The sequence below is a fragment of the Trichomycterus rosablanca genome, chromosome 1 (genome assembly GCF_030014385.1).
Source record: "Trichomycterus rosablanca isolate fTriRos1 chromosome 1, fTriRos1.hap1, whole genome shotgun sequence".
Classification (NCBI taxonomy): Eukaryota; Metazoa; Chordata; class Actinopteri; order Siluriformes; family Trichomycteridae; genus Trichomycterus; species Trichomycterus rosablanca.
Genome location: NC_085988.1, coordinates 75,526,089 through 75,545,067, shown reverse-complemented (window position 1 = coordinate 75,545,067; position 18,979 = coordinate 75,526,089). Strand labels below are relative to the sequence as shown.

At 39.6% G+C, this 18,979-nt stretch overlaps 1 protein-coding gene across 1 annotated transcript; it reads right to left on the bottom strand.

The window, feature by feature from the left end:
- Window positions 1–3,602: 3,602 nt before the first annotated feature.
- slc37a3 (solute carrier family 37 member 3) lies at window positions 3,603–17,341 on the bottom strand. The gene is made up of 14 exons (XM_063006656.1): window positions 17,090–17,341; window positions 16,212–16,326; window positions 14,709–14,801; window positions 12,173–12,256; window positions 11,926–12,071; window positions 10,388–10,484; window positions 9,184–9,268; window positions 8,293–8,501; window positions 7,203–7,344; window positions 6,003–6,104; window positions 5,852–5,899; window positions 5,010–5,161; window positions 3,956–4,021; window positions 3,603–3,855 (listed from the first exon to the last, which is right to left on the bottom strand). The coding sequence occupies exons 1-14, from the start codon at window positions 17,161–17,163 to the stop codon at window positions 3,766–3,768; spliced, it is 1,503 nt and encodes a 500-aa protein (XP_062862726.1). The 5' UTR covers window positions 17,164–17,341; the 3' UTR covers window positions 3,603–3,765.
- Window positions 17,342–18,979: the final 1,638 nt, after the last annotated feature.

The following is an 18,979-nucleotide window of genomic DNA, read 5'->3' as shown; positions in this document are numbered from 1 at the left end:
TGCCAGCTATTTAGACATTAATGGCTGTGTGTTGAGTTATTTTCAGAAGACAGTAAATCTACACTGCTATACAAGCTGTACACTGACTACTCTAAGTTATATCCAAGTTTCATGTCTATAGTGTTGTCCCATGAAAAGATATAATGAAATATTTGCAGAAATGTGAGGGGTGTACTCACTTTTGTGATACACTGTATATCTTCTACATGATCTCTTTAGCTATAACAACAGCCGAGTTTCTCACAAGACTTGAATGTTTTATGTTCTATAAAGAATGCCTACGGGAATTTGTGCCTGTTTAGACAAAAGAGAAAAGAGCACTTGTATGGCTGGGCAATGATGTTGGTCAAGAAAGCCTCAATTAATTTTCCAGCTCATTCCAAAGCTGTTCACTGGGGCTGAGGTCAGGGATCTGTGCAATTTCTTTAAACTGAGCTTTTTTCATGTCTTTATAGAGCTTGCTTTGTGCACAGAGGTACAGTAATTGTGAAATAGGAAAGGACCTTCTCTACACTGTTGCAAAGTTGAAAACATATAATTTTCTTTATTTTATTGATTTACTACACATGATAGCAATCACTGGGGCTGAAACATATGAATTTAATCATTAGAAGGGGTGTCCCAATACTTTTGCCCATATAGTGTATATACTATACATATGAAATTCTTTGTTTTACACAGTATCACATGTATCACCAGCTTCACTGTCTATGGATGAATAAAAACACTTCATAAAATCATTAATATGTGGAATGATTGATGTAATGTAGTGCCTCTTCATTTTCTTATACACAACACATCTATTGAACAACACTGATATTCAAACCCCAGATCTCAGTCAGTTGCTTTGAGACAATGTCCATTGTAAAAAGCACTATACAAAAAAATTGGCTAGATCTCAGCAGCAGCACCTTCACTGATTTAACATAAACACTGCAATCATATTTTGGAAGCAAATATTTTAAAAATGGTTCTTAGCAAAATAAATCTGCAACCAGTTGATGTTTACACAATCAGTGGTGTACCTCAGACATACCTTTTCAGTACAAGTGTTGCCTCACTACAGAATAATCTTATTAACATGTCACGAGGGCATGCTGTTACACTGCTGCACCGTTAGAGATCACCAGGCCGTTTACAAGAGTGACATCTGCTGGTCAGACAGTATGGAAATACGAGTCAAACTGGTGAGGAAGTTAAAAGTTTGATATATTATTTTTTGTACGAAAATTCTTTTTAAATAAAGACAAAACTTAAATTACTAGAGCTTTGAGTATATTTAAATTAATTCATACACTGATCAGCCATAACATTAAAACCACCTCCTTGTTTCTACACTCACTGTCCATTTTATCAGCTCCACTTACCATTATAGAAGCACTTTGTAGTTCTACAATTACTGACTGTAGTCCATCTGTTTCTCTTCATGCTTTGTTAGCCCCCTTTCATGCTGTTCTTCAATGGTCAGGACTCTCCCAGGACCACTACAGAGCAGGTATTATTTGGGTGGTGGATCATTATCAGCACTGCAGCGACACTGACATGGTGGTGGTGTGTTAGTGTGTGTTGTGCTGGTATGAGTGGATCAGACACAGCAATGCTGATGAAGTTTTTAAACACCTCAGTGTCACTGCTGGACTGAGAATAGTCCACCAACCAAAAATATCCAGCCAACAGCTCCCCATAGGCATCGTCCTGTGACCACTGATGAAGGTCTAGAAGATGACAAACTCAAACAGCAGCAACAGATGAGCGATCGTCTCTGACTTTACATCTACAAAGTGGACCAACTAGGTAGGAGTGTCTAATAGAGTGGACAGTGAGTGGACACGGTATTTAAAAACTCCAGCAGCTCTGATGTGTCTGATCCACTCATACTAGCACAACACACACTAACATACCACCACAAGTCAGTGTCAATGCAGTGCTGAGAAGATCCACCACCTAATAATACCTGCTCTGTAGTGGTCCTGTGGGGGTCCTGACCATTGAAGAACAAGGTGAAAGGGGGCTAAAAAAAAAGTATGTAGAGAAACAGATGGACTACAGTAAGTAATTGTAGAAATTCAAAGTGCTTCTATATGGTAAGTAGAGCAGTGAGTGTAGAAACAAGGAGGTGGTTTTAATGTTATGGTTGATTGGTGTATATGTGTATATACACTTATAGAGAACTTACTAGAAACAACTGTGTTGTGCGTACATTTACTGGCCCTTTTATGAGCTCACCTACCATACAGATGAACTATGTCAGTATGCGATTATTAACTGTAGTCTCTCTCTTGCTCTGTACATTTTGTCCCACCCTACTACCTATTTGGTTATGAAACCTTCTCAGCACAGCATTTACACTAATAATGTAATGATGTGGTTGTTGTTTTTTAGTATATCAGGTGCAGTCGTGTTGTTGGAATCTTTGAATACAGGTATCCACCACTACCCAAAGGTAGAGCATATAGCGTGGAAGTAATTATTGTTTGATTAGTAAAAACAGTTACTTTTGGTGGTCTTTTGTAAAATCAAAGTGGTGTAAAGCGGGGATTACCTGTACTATTTAAAAATACTGGCCTCTATATTAGAAACACAAACACTGTTAGAACTCGTTGCAGGTGTACAGTTAGAAAGTAGAGATTTTTTTTTCTATATATATTTTGTTTATGCATTTTCTCCCCTTTTTCTCCCGACTTTTTAGCGCGTCCAATTACCCGATTGCGTCACGCTTCCTCTCCACTAATGCCGACCCCCGCACTGATTTGAGAACGAATCTAACCCACGCCCCCTCCAACACGTGGGCAGCAGCCGTATGCATTTTGTCACCCACACTCGGCGAGTGCATATATGCGAATCAGCCTTGTGTACGGAGAGACACACCCTGATCCGCACTCTTTCCCCATCTCTGTGCAGGTGCCATCAGTCAGCCAGCAGAGGTCGTAGTGCATCAGTTACGAGGAGTCCCTATCCGGATAAATACCCCACCCCAATATGAACAACAGACCAATCGTTGTTCATGTGGCCGCTCAGCCAAGCCGGATGGCAGAGCTGAGATTCGATACAATGTATTCAAAATCTCAGCTCTGGTGCGCTAGGGTGTGTTTTTACCGCTGCGCCACCTGAGCGGCCCAGAAAGTAGAGCTTTTTCATTTAAAAAATCTTTTTCTATTCTCCTCCCAGCACTGACAGTGAGGTTTTTAAAAATCCCAACAACACAGCTGCACCTGCTACACTCATACCATAGATAATTGTGAAAGGCCTAACCCATATATCACTTTATCTTTGTGTATTTAAAAACAAAAGTACTAATAACTGCTAAAACATATTTAAACTACTTAAAATGAAAACACTGTTTAATTCATTAATTTTTTGCCAGTTTTATCCTAGTCAGGGTCAAGGTGGATCTGGTTTCCCTAGAATCACTGGGCTTAATGCAGTAACACACCTCAGACAGGACGCCAATTAATCGCAGGGCCTCTGCCACCCCACCCCCCTCAGACATAGCCAATCATGTCAGTGTGTAGACACCCGGCTGGCCAATAGCACTCCTCGGGATTGGAACCCTGGATCCCAACAGTAATGGGCTAGCTCAGTTTAACAAGGTGCCCCAAAACTCTAATCACTAAAGAAAATATATTTCACTTAATGTCACAAAACAATAAAGAATCAGGTTTAAAAAACAGCACAAGACTTAAAATGAGTGTTTAAACGGGGACACTGTGTACCCTTTCGGTACCAGCTCCACTAGGAGATGAGGCAATGAATGGAGGTTGGTGCTCACAAGCGTGTCCTTGATTGACCGTCTCTGCACATGGAACGTATCTCTCTAAAGAGAAGAGGTATGATGAATAAAACACTGCCCCCTGTCTGTAAACAAACAACACAAATAAGCCATTAGCAACAGGAAACATTTCAAGTGTAAACTAAACAATAGAGAAGTGTGGTGAAGCCTTAGGAGGAATCTCACCATGAGTATGAAGAAGTAGAAGACCCACATCCATCCTAGTTTGCTCTCGATAAGTGATACCAGGTACTACAAAGGTCAAAGAATAGGAGAGTCAGAGATTACCCTTTATAAATCAGGCAATGCTTGCTTGGCACAGTATGCAAGTCTGGTTTGCCCACACTCTGTAATAGGTATGGTGAGAGAAACAATGGATCACAGTTGAAGATTTGCAGAAAATGGCAAGCACTAAAACTGGGTCATGCTGGGTCATCAGAATCTTGGATGGATTTTTTTCTAGATCCTTTTATTTTCTATGGGGTTGATGTCAGATGCTCAGGAGCCCAACAGTGGCAACTTGGCAATGGTTGGGCTTGAACGACTAACCTTCTGAGATCCCTAGTCCAGCTTAACTACTAAGAGACCCACTGCCCTCAGAAGACAAACCTCAATGAATCAAATACCTAATATCTACATCTAATAAATGGGTAAATAATTTATCAGCAAACAGAAGTGTAAGAAATATGGATAACTAGTATCTCTGAATGAAAGTTGGTCCAGATTCTTTGGGGTTTGTTTCTTACACATGATTTTAAGTCCAGAAATATCAGCTTTTTTCTACGGTTCTGGCATTAAACGGTCATTCTTGCTGTCAAAACCAGGCAGACGTGACTTTACTTTCAGTTCCTTTGGGTTGAGATAAGCAAATCATATTTTAACAGCTTTCTCATAATAATAAAAAACTGCACTAAGGTAAATTTTCAAAAAATATTCTTTTCATATATTTCTATCCTTCGTTCGAAGTAGTCTAACCTTAGTAATAAGTTAAGCTTGATTGATTTTTCTCTTAATAATCTTCGTACAGATGGACTTTATTTGTCATACAGACATAAACACATATACAGTACAATATATAGAATTACTTTTCAATAAATACCAGCTTGTTTTAAAGTTGGGATCAGTGCACAGGCTCAGCCATTGTAGGGCACACCTGGACCCTGGACAAAACTTTTTTGGATTGATGGCCCAAAGCTCTACCTGCTAGACTACCACCGTCCTCACCAGTCCTTGTACCCACCTGTCCGGCAGCAGCACCAATGCTGCCTGTTCCATCCACTATGCCTGTGACAGTAGCCAAAGCCTCTTGACCACCCTGCAGAGCTTCCTGCCTGCCCAGGTCTGCTGAGATTGCTGAGCTTATCATGTTAGATGGGCCTCCAATGAGGAAACCTGAGGAGAGGACATAATGCTTAGATGCTGTACCTATAGCTTTAACATATTAGGCTTGACAAAAGTCTCAAAATCTTAATTTTTTAACAGTCTTGCTAAATCAATAGATGAACATACACTCTAATAGTTTTGCACAAGACATTTAATATTCTTATATGTATTTTCTTAATAGCATCAGATCTCAGAGGTAGTGGGCTAGCATAATAGACTGTGCTCAGCATTTTTTTAAGTAAAAGGGGTGGCATGGTGGCACAGCTGGTAGAGTGGTTGCCACACAGCAGCATGGGCACTGGAAACCTAGGGTCAATCCTTAAATCCAGTCCCTTTCAGTAATTAGTTCCTCTTTTACTATCCATGTCTGGGATTTTTTGGGGGCTTTCTTATGATGTTTGGCACCGTGTCCAGGAAGTATTTCTGCCTTTGGCCATACGCCTCCCCCAACATTTTGTTTTTTTACACAGGCCAGAGGGGGACTTTTGCAAAGAACATATACAGAAGAGAACATGCTATGCTCTCTGACATTTTTAGCCACTCAGTCTGCCTTAAACAGAGTCGCTGTTGCAGCATCAAACAGGTGATTCCCCATTGTTCCTCCCCTAAACACGGCCAATTGTATTTGTTCAGTGCACACATGTCTTTCTTTTTTATAGTAGTGTCATTTGTGGTGTAGTAGTATCAATATGTTTTTACCTGTAGTTGCCAGAAGCACCCCATTCACTACTTGATCATCTGGAGAATCTAAAGACAAAGGAGTGAGTATGTTAAATGAACAGCAATAAACATCTAGTGTTTCAAAACCATAATTAATACAGTTATTATGTGTGGTGTAATCATGACTTACGGCTGTATCCCACTAAAGCTCCCATAGCTAGCAGCAGACTGATACATAACACGGGAGCTCTTTTCCCCAAGAAATCAGAGATCAGCCCCTGCACTGTTCCTCCTAGAACACACAAAATATCAGACATATATTATCATTAAATTGCATTATTAATTCTTATTAATCTTATTAATTAAGTCTGAGTTTTATTAAATCTATTAAAACTAAATGTTTAATAGAAGTGCTCGGGTGGCACAGCACTCTATTACGCTAGCAAACCACCACTAGGATCTGGATTGGAATCTAAGAAGGTGCTATCAGTCGGGCAGGTGTCTACACAGACATGAATGGCTATGTGTGAAAGGGGTGGCCCAAAAAACAGACCCACCACAACCCTGACCAGGATAAAGCAAAAATGATATAGTACCATATGGAAGCATAATAGAAATAGAAACATAGTTGCTATTTTTCTGGTTCCACTAGAAAACACTGGGTGCAAGGACGAGGCGACAGTTAATCACAGTGCTTCAGCCACAGACATAATAATAATAATTAATTCAACTTATATAGCGCCTTTCACAGTACCCTAGGCCGCTTTAAATAGGAATCATAATCACAAACAAGATGAGTGAAAGTGCTGGGTAAACAAGAACATTTTTAGAAGAGATTTAAACTCAGAGAGAGAGGAAAAGAGACGAAGAGGGAGAGGAATAGAGTTCCACAGTGTAGGGGCAGCAATACTAAATGATCTACCACCCATGGTGGTCAACCTAAACCTTGGAGCAACCAGGAGACAAGCCTCCAACAACCTTAACCTACGAGAAGGGACACAGCGGTTTAGAAGATTAGCCAGATACAAGGGGGCCAGACCATTAAGTGCCTTAAAAGTGAGCACTAAAATTTTGTATTGAATATGCTTGACTGGGAGCCAATGGAGTTGTTCTAATACCAGGGTGATATGCTAGCCAATCATGTCTGCCCTTCTAAAAATGCTAAACCTCTAAAGCCACAACACTGCCTAATGTTATTACCATACATGATATGGCCAAAAGTAAAAGTATTATGTAAACCTGATTCCAAAACCATGCACATTAATATGTGGTTGCTCTCCTTTCTTCAGGGAAGATTTTCAGAAGGAGGTTTGTTGGAACTTGAGATGATACAATATTTCTATAATGATCCCAAATAAAAAGATAAAATAATAAATTCTATTTCACTTACCGACTATACCTCCCACATCGTACCACACAGACAGCCGGTCTGCCTGAGCCTCCTGCCAGCCAAAGTTGTTGCTCAAATAGAACGGCAGCCAAAAGAAGAAGGAGTAGTTAACCAGTTTCAGACAGGCGTAGGCAAGTGAGTACTGTTCAAGCAAAGAAAAAATACTGATTTAAACTCTTAATATCTAATTAAACACACTTTGTATTACAATTTAAGCAGGCACTTTATTTTACCACAAAAAAAGAAAAAAAAACACCATTATTTACAATTCGAAAAGCCTTTTACCAAACACACCTAGATCTTTGTTTTTATAGACTGCTTTCAGTATGTATGTATTTGTATGTCTTAACAAAATTTTGTTAATAGTCCATGGTCCAGTGGTTAACAAATCCTGGTCTTGTATGTAAAAACCACCACAGAGTAGGTATTATTTAGGTGGTGGATGATTCTCAGCACTGCAGTGACACTGACATGGTGGTGGTGTGTTAGTGTGTGTTGTGCTGGTATGAGTGGATCAGACACAGCAGCGCTGCTGGAGTTTTTAAATACCGTGTCCGCTCACTGTCCACTCTATTAGTTGATCCACCTTGTAGATGTAAAGTCATCTTTGTTTGTCATCTTTGAGATTCTCATCAGTGGTCACAGGACGCTGCCCACGGGGCGCTGTTGGCTGAATATATTTTTGGTTGGTGGACTATTCTCAGTCCAGCAGTGACAGTGAGGTGTTTAAAAACTCCAGCAGCGCTGCTGCGTCTGATCCACTCATACCAGCACAACACACACTAACACACCACCACCATGTCAGTGTCACTGCAGTGCTGAGAATGACCCACCACCCAAATAATACCTGCTCTGTGGTGGTCCTGTGGGGGTCCTAATCATTAAAGAACAGGGTGAAAGCAAGCTAAAACAGTATACAGAGAAACAGATGGACTACAGTCAGTAATTGTAGAACTACAAAGTGCTTCTATCAGTGTATAACTTAGTGTTTATGTTTGATGCTTAATGTTGGGTAATGACAAACTTTGGCTACATTAAAAGTTTGCTGTGTATGAACAGGTTTGTATTTCAGACTGAGAAGCTGACTTACAGGAAGGACTCCAGGCAGACAGAAAGCTTGGAAAAAACCAATAGCTTTGGTTTGTGATTTAGGCTCCTCATCTCGCTCCTGTATGGAATAGTATCCTCCATCTTGTAGCACTTTATCCTCATCCTCCTCATCATCACTTATGAGTGGTCGGTGACTGTCAGGGTCTCTTTCCACGGTTGTCAGACCTGTCGAGGGGCCTTCACACAAACCTGAGAGATTAGACACACAAAAGCACATTCAAATACAGTTCCCAGGTCACACCCTTGAATATGTCCACCAGAGCTCAGTGAAATACTGCTCAGTAAAATGATCTATTTCCACAGTTTTATCTCCGAGTGTATAGGTCATACTGGCACTGGATTTTTGTAGGTGTACATGCTTGGTGGAGATCTGCACTGGATAGCATGTAGGAAACACAGGTCAACTAGTTCTAGACAAACTAAAGCTCCACAGCCAATTGTGTGTCTGGTAGGTCCCCAGCCAGTCGATAGCACAATGAGACTTGAACTCAGATCTCAATCGTGGTGGGCTTCGACTGCTGCGCCACCTGCATGTCCCCTAGTTCTTAGTTTTTTTTCCCTTTATTATCACATTCTGTTCAGTAACTGCACCTGGGTTCAAAATCTTCAGATAGTGAGTCTGTCATTGTGGTTTACCCTTACTACCCTGTTACATCTTTCCAATACTTTTACAATGCTGTCAAGAGAATTATTAAAACTGTCCAATTTCAATCATAAATTGATGAGAATCAGTGCAATTGCATAACTTTTATAGTAATTATATAGTAATCATATAGTAACGTTGCATAAATGCAGTACATGGAGTAACAAGGCTTTTACAGAGCATGATAACAGAAAATGATAAAAATGCAGCCATTCTGTTGAAACTCACCCACTTCCTTGGGTGAAGTTAGCAGACCGAAAAACACGACTATACCACCTGCAAACTGCACCACCGATGTCACCAGGAAAGCATACTGAAAAATAACATACAAAATGCATATGTCACATTTCCCGCCTAAAGTTCTCAAGGGTTGTTTCTGTTTAACAAATGATTTTACTTTGACAACTATAGCAATGCAGAAAAAGTCAAGATTCTAGAGGGGAAAGGACAGCTATGAAACATACACCGATCAGCCATGACATTAACACCACCTCCTGGTTTTTACACACACTGTCCATTTTATCAGCTCCACTTACCATTATAGAAGCACTTTGTAGTTCTACAATTACTGACTGTAGTCCATCTGTTTCTCTGCATGCTTTGTTAGCCTCCTTTCATGCTGTTCTTCAATGGTCAGGACCCCCACAGGACCTCTACAGAGTAGGTATTATTTAGGTGGTGGATCATTCTCAGCACTGCAGTGACACTGACATGGTGGTGGTGTGTTAGTGTGTGTTGTGCTGGTATGAGTGGATCAGACACAGCAATGCTGATGGAGTTTTTAAAAACCTCACTGTCACTGATGGACTGAGAATAGTCCACCAACCAAAAATATATCCAGCCAACAGCGTCCCATGGGCAGCGTCCTGTGACCACTGATGAAGGTCTAAAAGATGACCAACTCAAACAGCAGCAATAGATGAGCGATCGTCTCTGACTTTACATCTACAAGGTGGACCAACTAGGTAGGAGTGTCTAATAGAGTGGACAGTGAGTGGACACAGAATTTAAAAACTCCAGCAGCGCTGCTGTGTCTGATCCACTCATACCAGCACAACACACACTAACACACCACCACCATGTCAGTGTTACTGCAGTGCTGAGAATGATCCACCACCTAAATAATACCTACTCTGTGGTGGTCCTGACATTGAAGAACAGGGTGAAAGCAGGTTAAAAAAGCATGTAGAGAAATAGTAATTGTAATTGTAGAATTACAAAGTGCTTTTATATGGTAAGTGGAGCTGATAAAATGGACAGTGAGTGTAGAAACAAGGAGGTGGTTTTAATGTTATGGCTGATCGGTGTATGTAACACATTTACAGTAATAAATGACAAAATTCTAACTTAAAGCACGTCCCTAAGATGAACCAGTAAAGACAGAGAAGTGATAAACTGATGAGAGCCAAAAATCAATAAGTCATACACTCACCTCATAGCCATACTTGAGAACACTGGAGGCCAGGAATGCTCCCAAAATATTTCCCACTGATGCACATGCACTCCACAAGCCGAACACAAAGCCTCGCCTAACGGACACCATAAAACAGTACGGATTACTATTTTGTATTAAGAAAATTTATTTGCATGTTTTATTTTAATAACATTTAAGAAAATGCAGGACAGTGTTGCAAAGAAAGGGCAAATTCCCACCTAAAAAACATGTAAATACCAGGTTACCTTCACTGTTCCTGACTAGGTGTCTTTATTCAAGCTGAAAATGGTAAAATACCAGGTTGCATCATTTTACAAATAAAAGTCCCCATACATAAAGTGACCTATAACTAATCCCATACATAAAGGATTCAATAATATTTCTGTTTCAGTATTTCTGGGCAGCATTTGGACGGTTGGCTGTACCCAGCAAAAACTGTGAAATATATTAATATTAAAATAAAATACTATATTGTAATGAACCAAACATTAAACACTTAGTGTTTGTCTTACTCGCCAGATGACAGAACTGACATTCAGTGGCTATGAGCACCAAGAGCTGTTGCTGCTTTAAGAGTATAAAAAGTGGTGCATGTAACAGAGAAGAACAAGTGCCAATATGTCTGTGAACCCTTTAAAACCTGAGTGGATGTTGCAACACAGTGCTATCTGTCTGGCTTATCACAAAACTGTGAAAAATGTCAAATTTAAAACAATTAAACATAAAAAAACAGAAATGTGGCACTTGGAGAAGGTCACATTAACATCTGCTATCTGCTTAATCCTATGTGTAGTGTAGCTGGGCTGGCAGTTCTGCCAGTGCTCCATCACAGAACACCATGTTATGCAGTCTGCTCCATAAAGTCTTCAGTTGATTAGAATTGAGTAATATTTTAATATCAAAGTCTAATAATATAAGTCTGTATTCCATGTACACACATAGACCACAGGGAACATAATTACTATATTACTACAATAATACCATTTGTATTGGTCATCAGTATTGGTCAATAAACCAGGATATATTATTAATAATAAGTAAGATTATATTTTTAGTGTTAGATTTTATACATTAGTATACAATCAATACGTCAACAATATATTATTAACAATCATCATAACACGTAGGTGCTTGGGTGACAGAGAACCGTGATCTATTAGGCTAGCCCACAACTGCTGAGACGCAGGTTTAAATCTCAGTAGTGCTATCAGACAGCCAGGTGTCGACACAGACATAACTGGCTATATTTGAAAAAGGAGATGGCTGTAGGAGGACCCCTGCGATTGATTAGCGCAGGTGAAACCAGACCCTGTGCGACCCTGACCAGGAAAGCCATTGATAAATTGAAATGAAATCATAATACATTGTAATAATAATAATGTTATTTCTCTCATAATAGAGACCTTCAGGCTGTATTACATTATTATTCTACATTTTAATGATTACTTCTGGGGAAAGTTTGAAAGTGTGCTAAAATGCACAAATCTAAGCTGTGAACCATATACATACAGTATAAATGTTATTGTGATACACACCCGGATTTCCCAAACCAGTTGCCCATGACAGCCACCACACAGGGCCAAACTGCCGACTGCAACAGGCCATTCAGCACCCACAGACAGCAGTACAAATACACATTATAGAAATGTAGCCATTCTGTCAGTGTGCCAAACACAAACTCCTACAGAAAGAGGAAAAACAGACAAAACTCTTTAGTTTATGTGACTCTTGGTTAATAAATCAATGAATCATTTACAAGTGCTGATAAACATACTACCGTACCACCACAGCTGAGCCACACAGCCCAAAGGAGAGAACATAACGTAGGTTTAGACGATCACCTATGATCCCACTGATGTACAAACCCTGTTTGTTGGTTGGAAGAAGAAACAGTGTGAATCAAACCCATATAGAGGTGAAGAAATGTAAAGCAGTACCTTAGTACAAAACACTGGAGTAAGAGCTGGGCTGCACAAGGCTTCTACACTTACAATGGAAGAGAAATTGAACATTTAATCAACCCCATGATTAAAAATGTCACAATTATCGGTATCATTGTACTTATGTTTAAATGAGTTAAGAATAGAATGGCTTTATTTGTCAGATATACATATACACGTGTACAGTACAACGAAATTCTTTCTTCACATATCCCAGCTTGTTTTGGAAGCTGGGGTCAGAGCACAGGGTCAGCTACTGTACGGCGCTCCTGGAGCAGACAACAGTGGCTGCATGGCAGAGCTGGGATTTAAACTCTTAACCTTTTAATTTATAGCCCAAAGGTCTACCGACTAGACGACCGCTGTCCTTCATAAGTCCTGTATAAGTATCACTGTCCTGTATAAGTCTTCAGAAACTTATAAGCGGTCACAACAAGGTATAACTATGAGGTAACACATAGGTTCAATTCATTTAGTTGTTCATCAAGTGGAGAATACTTTAATAAAGAATAGTTTCATTTTGTGCTCGTTTTTTTTTATATCATCCATATTGTTAATGTGAGATTATGCTGTCTAAGCACACTTAAACATTTTGATAAATAAAATGATTATTTTAGATGGTACTGTGCAGCCAAAATTGCAGTGTAACTGCAGGGTTGTGTTTGTTATTACAAGTAAGTAATAATAAGTATTACCTACCATGTTAGATAATTATAGGCCCATCTACAAAATTTCGATTATAGCAAAAATGTTAGAAACCTTTGTAAGTGAGCAATTGAAGGACTATTTAACAGTGAATAATATTTTAACTGAGTTTCAATCAGGTTTTAGAAAAAAACATAGTACAACTACAGCAGCATTAAAAGTGATAAATGATTTAATTTTATCGTTGGATAAGGGTGATTATTGTGCAGCACTGTTTATTGATTTGTCAAAGGCATTTGACACAGTTGATCATGTAATAATGAAATCTAAATTATTGAACATCGGTGTATCTAAGGATTCTATTTTATGGTTTGAAAACTATTTATCTGGTAGGACACAGTGTGTGCAGGTTGAAGGTTTTAAATCATCTTCATTGGTACTAGATAAAGGGGTACCTCAAGGGTCAGTCCTGGGGCCCCTGCTTTTTACTATTTACATAAATAGTCTCTGTGATAATGTGCCAAATGCAAGATTTCATTATTATGCTGATGATACTGTTATTTATTGTTCAGCTAAAACTCAAAATCAGGCTGCAAGTATTCTGCAGGAAAATTTTGAAATTATACAACAGAGACTTTTTAATTTGAAATTGGTCTTAAATGCTGATAAAACAAAAGTAATGGTGTTTACAAAGTCAAATAAGATGCCACTAAATCTTCCATCAATAATCACCTTGTCGGGGAGTGTGGTTGAAACTGTATCCACATATAAATATTTGGGTTTAGTGTTAGACAGTTCTTTGACTTTTAAGGCTCATATTACTCAGCTCACAAAGAAATTAAAGGTTAAATTAGGCTTTTATTTTAGAAATAAATCATGTTTATCCTTTCAAGCAAAGAAAAAGCTTGTCTGTGCCACTTTTTTACCAGAAATTGATTATGGAGATGTTATTTATATGTATGCACCCATATCTTATCTACGTTCACTTGACACTGTTTATCATAGTGCACTGCGATTCATTACAAAGTGTTCGTTTTCTACGCATCATTGTGTTCTTTATGAAAAAGCAGCTCTGTCCTCATTAACCACACGAAGATTAACTCATTGGTACATTTTAATTTATAAGTCTATTTTAGGTTTATTACCTTCATATTTATGCAATTTTATAAATCGTAAAGAACCTGGAAATTATTGTCTGCGCTCTTGCACCTTGTATCTTCTTAAGGTCCCCTTGGCACGTACGAAATTAGGGAAACAGGCTTTTAATCATGCTGCACCATCAGACTGGAATACACTGCAGAATGTTTTAAAATTGCAGGATTTGGTGAATTTAAGTTATTTTAAAAACATGTTTTTGAATATAGACATAGGTAAAACGGTTTGTAATTGTTTTAAATGAGCATTGTATTGTCTATATTATGTATTCATGTTTGTCGTATGTTGTTTGTGTAAGTGTAACTATGTACTATGTTGCTGCTTATCTTGGCCAGGACTCTCCTGCAAATGAGATTGTAAATCTCAGTGAGATTAATTTCCTGGTTAAATAAAATAAAATAAATAAATAATGGATTTAATTATAGCATTACTGTATTACACTTCATTTGAATTTCACACTTCATTTAAATTTAGTATAAATTATGCCGTAATTAAGCCTACATTCAGCTGAGCATTTAAACCCAGACTCCTTTCAATTTCCATCAAAATGTCTCTTAGGTTTTTATGTCCTTACTCACCACGGCATATGAAAAGAGAAAGATGGTGTCCAAAACACCCAAGAATAGTGTGGCCTCTTCAGCATCCGCAAACAGCGGATTATCTTCCCATGTCTATCAACGTGTACACAGATCAGAACACATTTACATTTTTGCCATTTAACAGACACTTTTATCCATAGTGACTTACAGTTGTGACAGTATACAATCTAAGCAATTGAAGGATAAGGGTATTGCTCAAGGGCCCAACAGTAGCAACCTTGCAGTGGTGGGGCTTGAACCGGCAACCTTTTGATTACTAGTCCAGTAAAATAACCTCTAGGCTACATCTGCCCCTTTACACAAAAACAAACCACACTACATCATATACCAAAAAAGCAAAATCTATTAATGAAGAATTTCTGCCGCTCAGGTGGCGCAGCGGTAAAGTACGCTAGCGCACCAGAGTTGGGTTTCTAGATACATCGTATCAAAACTCAGCTCTACCTTTCCGACTGGGTTGGGCGGCAGTATGAACAACGTTTGTCTGTTGTTCAGGGTTAGGGGTAGAGTCGAAGCATAGGTCCTCATAACTGGTGCGACTGTGGCCCCTGCTGGTTGACTGACGGCGCCTGCACAGGGCTGAGGAATAACATTGAGGGGGGTGTGACCCTCCGTGCGCAGTGTCTCTCGGTGTATGAACTCGGCTCGTGCAGGTGAAAAATGCAGGCTGTACTGATTGCGTGCCGGAGGGGGCGCAAGTCAGTTGAGTGGCGTCCTCAGTCAGCGGCAAAGGGTCGAATCAGTATAGAGGACGCAATCAGGGTAATTGGACACGACTAGAATAGGGATTAAAAAAAAATTGGGGGAAAAAAGTGGGGAAAAATAGATAATTTAAAAAAAAATGAAGAATTTCTATGTTTGTGTTGCATTTGTCTTGGTAAGATTTTAAGTAGGTCATCTGTGCATTGGTGTCCGGGTGGTGTAGTTGTCAATTATGCTAGCCCACAACTGCTGAGATCCAAGGCTTTAATAAACCCCAGCGGTGCTATCAGCTGGTCAGGCGTCTACATACAGACGTTTGACCATGTCTTATCTTCATGAATTTGTATTTTTATACACTAGATGTGCTTGTGAGACGCAACAACAATTAGAAGCTGACTAATTTCAACTGATATGTCGAAACATTAGGACTACCGCCAAAAGTGTGCATGGCAATGACTATTCTGTAACAGTTGGGCAGTCCCAATCAGGATAATATGAAATGTTGGCCTGACTGCAGTTACTCATAGTTCACATCCTGAATGCAGTAGATTTGATCAGCATAAAGCATGACTTTAATAAGGGTCAAAGTAGGTTGAACAGGGACAAGCTATGGCAAAGGCTATGGCGTCTGGTACAGACCAACAGAGGAGCTACTGTGCCAGAATAAAAGTTAAAAAAATTAACCTCAATCGTTTTAATTAAGCTCTTTATGACAAACATGTTCTTTGGTCTTAATGAACAGCTGCATGTGAAGACATTATAACACATAAAAACACATACCTCTCCAGGGGAAAAGTTCGGTGAAGTGCCATTCTGTATTAAAGGAATCCACTGTGCGGAGATGCTCACTTTCACGTTACTGAATGTTTTACGTGAGGCGTGTAGCAGCACATAGCTGTGGGAGAGAACACAGCCAATGACATGAAAGGAAAAATGAAAAAAAGGAAACAATAAGTACACAAGGTAATCATTATAGGTACACCTACATGGAAAACAGCGGGGGCATGGTTACAAAATCATACCCTTCTGCCTTCAATTTATGTTTAACAAAGAGGGCATGTTTCTTAACTGACAATCAGCTAAACCTTATTGAGTGTTAATTCACTCCAGGTGGAGGTGTTTCTATATTTTATGGTTTCTTCCTAAAAGAATTGCCAGCTCCTCTGTTGGCAACTTTGCTCACTCTTGAAACCATGATGCTGGGTTTTATGCGGACCGGTTAGGTCAGGATTTCAAAGAATCCCTTGCGCAGAAATGCAACACGTCTCCTAATAGGTGGCTTTTACAAGCATAATATAAGTGAGGATATTTGGATCCCAAAAAATTCTTTCACATGAAGTATGGTGAGAGTATTATGAAGTGTGTGGCCAGAATATTTGCAGTGTTGACTTTATGTCCTTATTTGCCAAGGCCACAGTTCTTTTTACTATATTACCAAAGTGCTCTCTTCAGAAGGTGGGGCACAGCTTGGTACAAGATTTCTATGCTGCTTAATAAACAACCATGCCATGGTTAAAGATTACACTTTTTTATCCATGTTGATCATGATGTAAACTGTAACCTTTAAAATCTTAACCTTAAATCTTGAGTGAGCCACATGATCCAATTACAATCTAAAAAGGTGCCGTGTTAGGTTAAATAGGCAACATTTAGCCTACCTGAAGAAGGTCAAGAGAAAAGCAACCAGGTGGTGGTGGGAGTAGCGGGAGAGGAAGGTGCAGCAGGGTGGCATCACTGATGTCAGCAAGAATGTAGTGGCAAGATAGAAGGACAAGTTGAAGGAACAGGGGAATGGACGTCTTTTAGGATAGGGAGAGGGCACAGCCCACTTTAATTCTCCAGTAATGGATCATCTGGGGCTACAGACACACAATCAATCACAGGGTGCTTCACTGGGAACTTGGGAACACTGCAGGTCAACTGCTTTGGGAAACATCAGACAAAACCATTTCAAATGTGCTATTTAAAACAGATATATTATGACACATAATTGGTTATGTCTGAGGGGGGTAGCGTAGACAGTGGGGGACCATGTAAAGTTATTTATTCATTTTATTTATTAGGATTTTAACATCATATTTTACACACTTTAGTTACATTCATGACAGGACAGGTAGTTACTCTTTACACAAGATTCATCAGTTCAAGTCTTTAATGTCAAACACATGAACAATTGTATATCTTCAATTCACCTCACTTACATGTCTTTGGATTGTAGGAGGAAACCAGAGCTCACAGAGGAAACCCACACAGACACGGGGAGAACATGCAAACTCCGCACAGAAAAGACTGGACCGCTCCACCTGGGGATCGAACCCAGGACCTTCTTGCTGTGAGGCGACAGTGCTACCCACTGAGCCACCGTGCCGACCCCCAGTGTACAGTTTAAATTTAATTAAATACTAATACCAAGAGTCTTAGAACAGGAACACTTGCAGATCATTACAGATGGGCTACAGTCAACAACCCAAATGAATGGTGTAACTATTAAACTGTTAACTTAGTAATTACATATACCAACCCTAATTTGCACTGGTAAAATTATACGTGTCTATATGAACTAAATTTATTAAACGAAAATGTAGCAAAATACACCCCAATATACGTGAATTCATCCTAATTTATGGTGGACAGAACATGGCTTTTATTTAGAGACAGTGGTAGCCTAGTGGGTAGGGCTTTGGGCTATCAATTGAAAGGTTGAGAGTTTAAATCCAAGCCCTGCCATGCAGCCACTATTGGGCCCTTGAGCAAGGCTCTTAACCCTCTCTGCTCCAGGGGCGCCGTACAATGGCTGACCCTACTCTCTGACCCCAGCTTTCAAACAAGCTGGGATATGTGAAGAAAGAATTTCATTGTACTGTACACCTGTATATGTATATATGACAAATAAAGGCGTTCTTCTTCTTCAAATATTTACTTAAACTACAGGGACCTGCATGGCTGCATATGGCTGCACAGCGGCCCTGGGGTTTATGTTGTTCTTCTGTTGTGGCCAAATGATTTTTTAATTCATGAATTTAAGTATTTAAATAAGTTTATGGTGCCAAGTTAAGCATAAAAAGATAATGTACTGCTTTGTCCCGTGACCTCGATGAACCGCCCTTTTCAAAACCGTTGGTGGTAAAAATGCCTTAGAGTGTCCACATACTTTTGGCCATGTAGTGTACACCAAACAACCATAACATTAAAACCACACTCAATGTCAATTTTATCAGCTCCACTTACCATATAAAAGCACTTTGTAGTTCTACAATTACTGACTGTAGTCCATCTGTTTCTCTGCATGCTTTGTTAGCCCCCTTTCATGCTGTTCTTCAATGGTCAGGACCCCCACAGGACCACCACAGAGCAGGTATTATTTGAGTGGTGGATCATTCCCAGCACTGCAGTGACACTGACATGGTGGTGGTGTGTTACTGTGTGTTGTGCTGGTATGAGTGGAACAGACACAGCAGCGCTGCTGGAGTTTTTAAACACCTCACTGTCACTGCTGGACTGAGAATAGTCAACCAACCAAAAATATCCAGCCAACAGCATCCCGTGGG

Coding starts and splice junctions, on each gene's coding strand:
- slc37a3 (XM_063006656.1), bottom strand. CDS start 17,163: ATGCCACCCTGCTGCACCTTCCTCTCCCGCTACTCCCACCACCACCTG. Junction 12,257..14,708: donor TTCTCTTTTCATATGCCGTG/GTGAGTAAGGAC, acceptor ACCAACAAACAG/GGTTTGTACATCAGTGGGAT. Junction 3,856..3,955: donor TCTACTTCTTCATACTCATG/GTGAGATTCCTC, acceptor GTTTGTTTACAG/ACAGGGGGCAGTGTTTTATT.